The following is a 2,877-nucleotide window of genomic DNA, read 5'->3' on the forward strand; positions in this document are numbered from 1 at the left end:
ACCTAGAGACCCAAATAACTGACGCCTTTATTAACAAACAGTATGCAACTGCTGTATGCCTTGATAATGAAAAGGCCTATGATATGACATGGAGAAATCGAATAGTCATCATCCTCCAAAAACATGGTCTAAAAGGTAATATCCTAATATTCCTGACTAAGAGATTAATTCAAGTCAGAACCAACAATACCCTCTCGACTACAAAAATCGTTGAAAATGGCGTTCCACAGGGCTCTGTACTCAGCGTATCCCTATTCCTGATAGCCATTAACGATATACTAGATAGCGTATCAAACCCAGTTAAAGGATTGCTATATGCCGACGACTTAACCCTAATCTGCAGAGGAACAAACCCGCACATCATACAGACATTATTACAAGAAACTCTTGGCAAGCTGCAGAAATGGTCGCTCACCTCAGGCTTCAAATTCTCCAGCACTAAATCGGAAATAATTACCTTCAACAGAAACCGATAACACCCAAACATAGGATTAACCCTTAACAACACGATTTTAAAAGTAACATCCTCTACGAAATTACTTGGACTAATATTCGACCGCCAACTGACGTGGAAGACCCACCTCGACAAATTAAGAACAGACTGCAACCAAAGACTTAATATCCTCAAAACAATCGCTGCAAACAATTGGGGTGCAGATTTAAATACACTACTACTGCCATACAAAACAATAATTAGATCAAAATTAGATTACGGATCAATCGTTTATAACTCTGCCAACCCCAGCATACTCAAGAAATTAAACACGATTAGCAATACCGCCCTTAGATTAACCGTAGGCGCCTTCCGTACCAGTCCGATTAACGGCATTCTCAGCGAAGTATCCGAACCACCGTTACAGACCAGAAGAAAATACCTTAGTGTCAAATACGCTATTAAAACCGCTTCCTTCCCGCAAAACCCTGCATACCATAATGTCTTTAAACAGAACCGCACTCCCCGTACACAATCGAGGAAAAGCAGAACCCCTCTTCCGTTCTACATTAGATTAGATAACTATCTGAAAGAACTCAACTTAGAAATCCATGCTACAACAAAGAGAGCAAACCATAGCATCCCTCCATGGTCCGCCCCGGAAATCGAGTCCAACACCACACTACTAGAGCATAACCAAAAGAAGAAAAATCATGTAGTACTTAAAACCTTATTCCAAGAACTGAAAAACAATCTACCAACCCACACCCAAATATATACTGACGGCTCCAGTAGCCCAACTGGTTCTGGATATGCAGTTGTTAGTGGTCAAACGATCCAAAAAACCAAACTCCATCCAAAAGCACCAGCCCTCTTCTGTGAAATCAACGCAAAAAAACATGCCATGGAAAACATTTCCTCCCAGCAAGACAAGAACTTCGCCATTTTCTGCGATTCCTTGAACGCCATCACAGCTATCAAAAACCGCTGGTCCAACGACTCCATCATCCAAGAATGCCAAAAAGCATACAAAGGCGCAACCCTAAGAAACAACACGATAACAATAATCTGGATCCCCTCCCACGTCGAGATTGTCGGAAACGAAACAGCTGACAAAGCGACCAAAGAGGCGGCCAACTCATCATCCTCCAACATACCTAACAATAACCTACCACCCGAGACTCTAAATAATATTCTAAAATCAACGATTGAAAACAAATGGAACAATGTATGGAAAAGTTCATCCTCCCCACGACTAAGAACACTAAAAGATAACTTCTTCAAAAAGAGCATATCTCACACACTCCCAAGACACGATCAAGTCGCGGTTTCAAGGATAATACTAGGACATACGAAACTTACCCACAAATACCTCCTCAACAAAGAACCACCAATCTGTGGAACATGCAACACTCCTCTGACAGTTGAGCACATCATCCTACACTGCCAAATCTACCGATGGGAAAGACAACACTACAATATTAGACCTCCTTTAGAAAACACACTAAAGAACAAAGAAGCAATCGAGAAGTTACTGCATTTCCTGAAGCAGTCCCAACTGTATCACAAACTTTAACTCTGTCTTGAGTCGCTAATAACCCACCTGGTGGTTGATGCGACTGTAACGCAGAAAAAAAAAACATTCCAACTAATAGGTACCTCTCAAGTAAAAAAATTTTATATAAAAATCTTAAAGGTCTTCATTTACCAGTTTACGCAACAAACAGGAAGAACAATATTGGATCACCGTCAACCGTCAACCGTCAAATGAAATAGTTTACAAAAATACGGTAATAATTACGTTTCTAACGTACTTCAGAAAGCTTTGCAGTGTCACAGCTTTGCCCAAAAATTAAATATGGATATGAATTTAAGTATTACAACTTAGTAAATCACGACTGATATATATATGTATACTATAGCAAACTCTTCCTAGCGAGAAAGTGTTTGATCGTAAAGCCCTCTAGCAGAAAAAGAAGAAATTAATGGTTAAGTAATATCACTTAAAGAAAGTCAAAATAAGAATAAAACTAATACTTCCGACATAAAATGTAAAGAATTATCATGGATATATAATAAGTTGAAATAGTATAATTTAAAATAAATTAAAGGGTATGCTGCTAAATATTTTGAATAGTGTCACAAATATAATGAAACAATACTATAATTTCTAAATGCATCTCACTTTTTATACATATATTGAATAATTTTGGTGTATAAAATACCTCAGTTACATAAATTAATAATTTAATAGTGACAAGTGTATAAAAAAATAATTAATATTTTGCTGTATATATTCCTTTCATTCGTAATATTACATAATTACATTGAAACGCAAATCAGTAATTAGTTTACGCAATGCAGGTTTTTTAATAACAAAAAATTATTTATTTTATTATTAAATTAAGCTACATATTCAATTTCATAAATTAGGAAATAAAACA

General features: G+C 36.8%; 1 protein-coding gene across 1 annotated transcript; it reads left to right on the forward strand.

Annotated features, from left to right (window-relative positions):
• The first annotated feature begins 83 nt into the window (after positions 1-83).
• On the forward strand, positions 84-2,009 carry LOC144477652 (uncharacterized). The gene is made up of 2 exons (XM_078195386.1): positions 84-390; positions 490-2,009. Exons 1-2 carry the CDS (start codon positions 84-86, stop codon positions 2,007-2,009), a joined length of 1,827 nt encoding a protein of 608 aa, XP_078051512.1.
• The last annotated feature ends 868 nt before the right edge of the window (positions 2,010-2,877 follow it).

This window comes from Augochlora pura, unplaced genomic scaffold (genome assembly GCF_028453695.1).
Source record: "Augochlora pura isolate Apur16 unplaced genomic scaffold, APUR_v2.2.1 APUR_unplaced_2658, whole genome shotgun sequence".
NCBI lineage: Eukaryota > Metazoa > Arthropoda > Insecta > Hymenoptera > Halictidae > Augochlora > Augochlora pura.

Excerpts from the sequence above, each read along its gene's own strand:
- LOC144477652 (XM_078195386.1), top strand. The coding sequence starts at position 84 with ATGACATGGAGAAATCGAATAGTCATCATCCTCCAAAAACATGGTCTA. Across the intron at positions 391-489 it reads ATTATTACAAGAAACTCTTG|GATTAACCCTTAACAACACG; the intron begins GCAAGCTGCAGA and ends ACCCAAACATAG.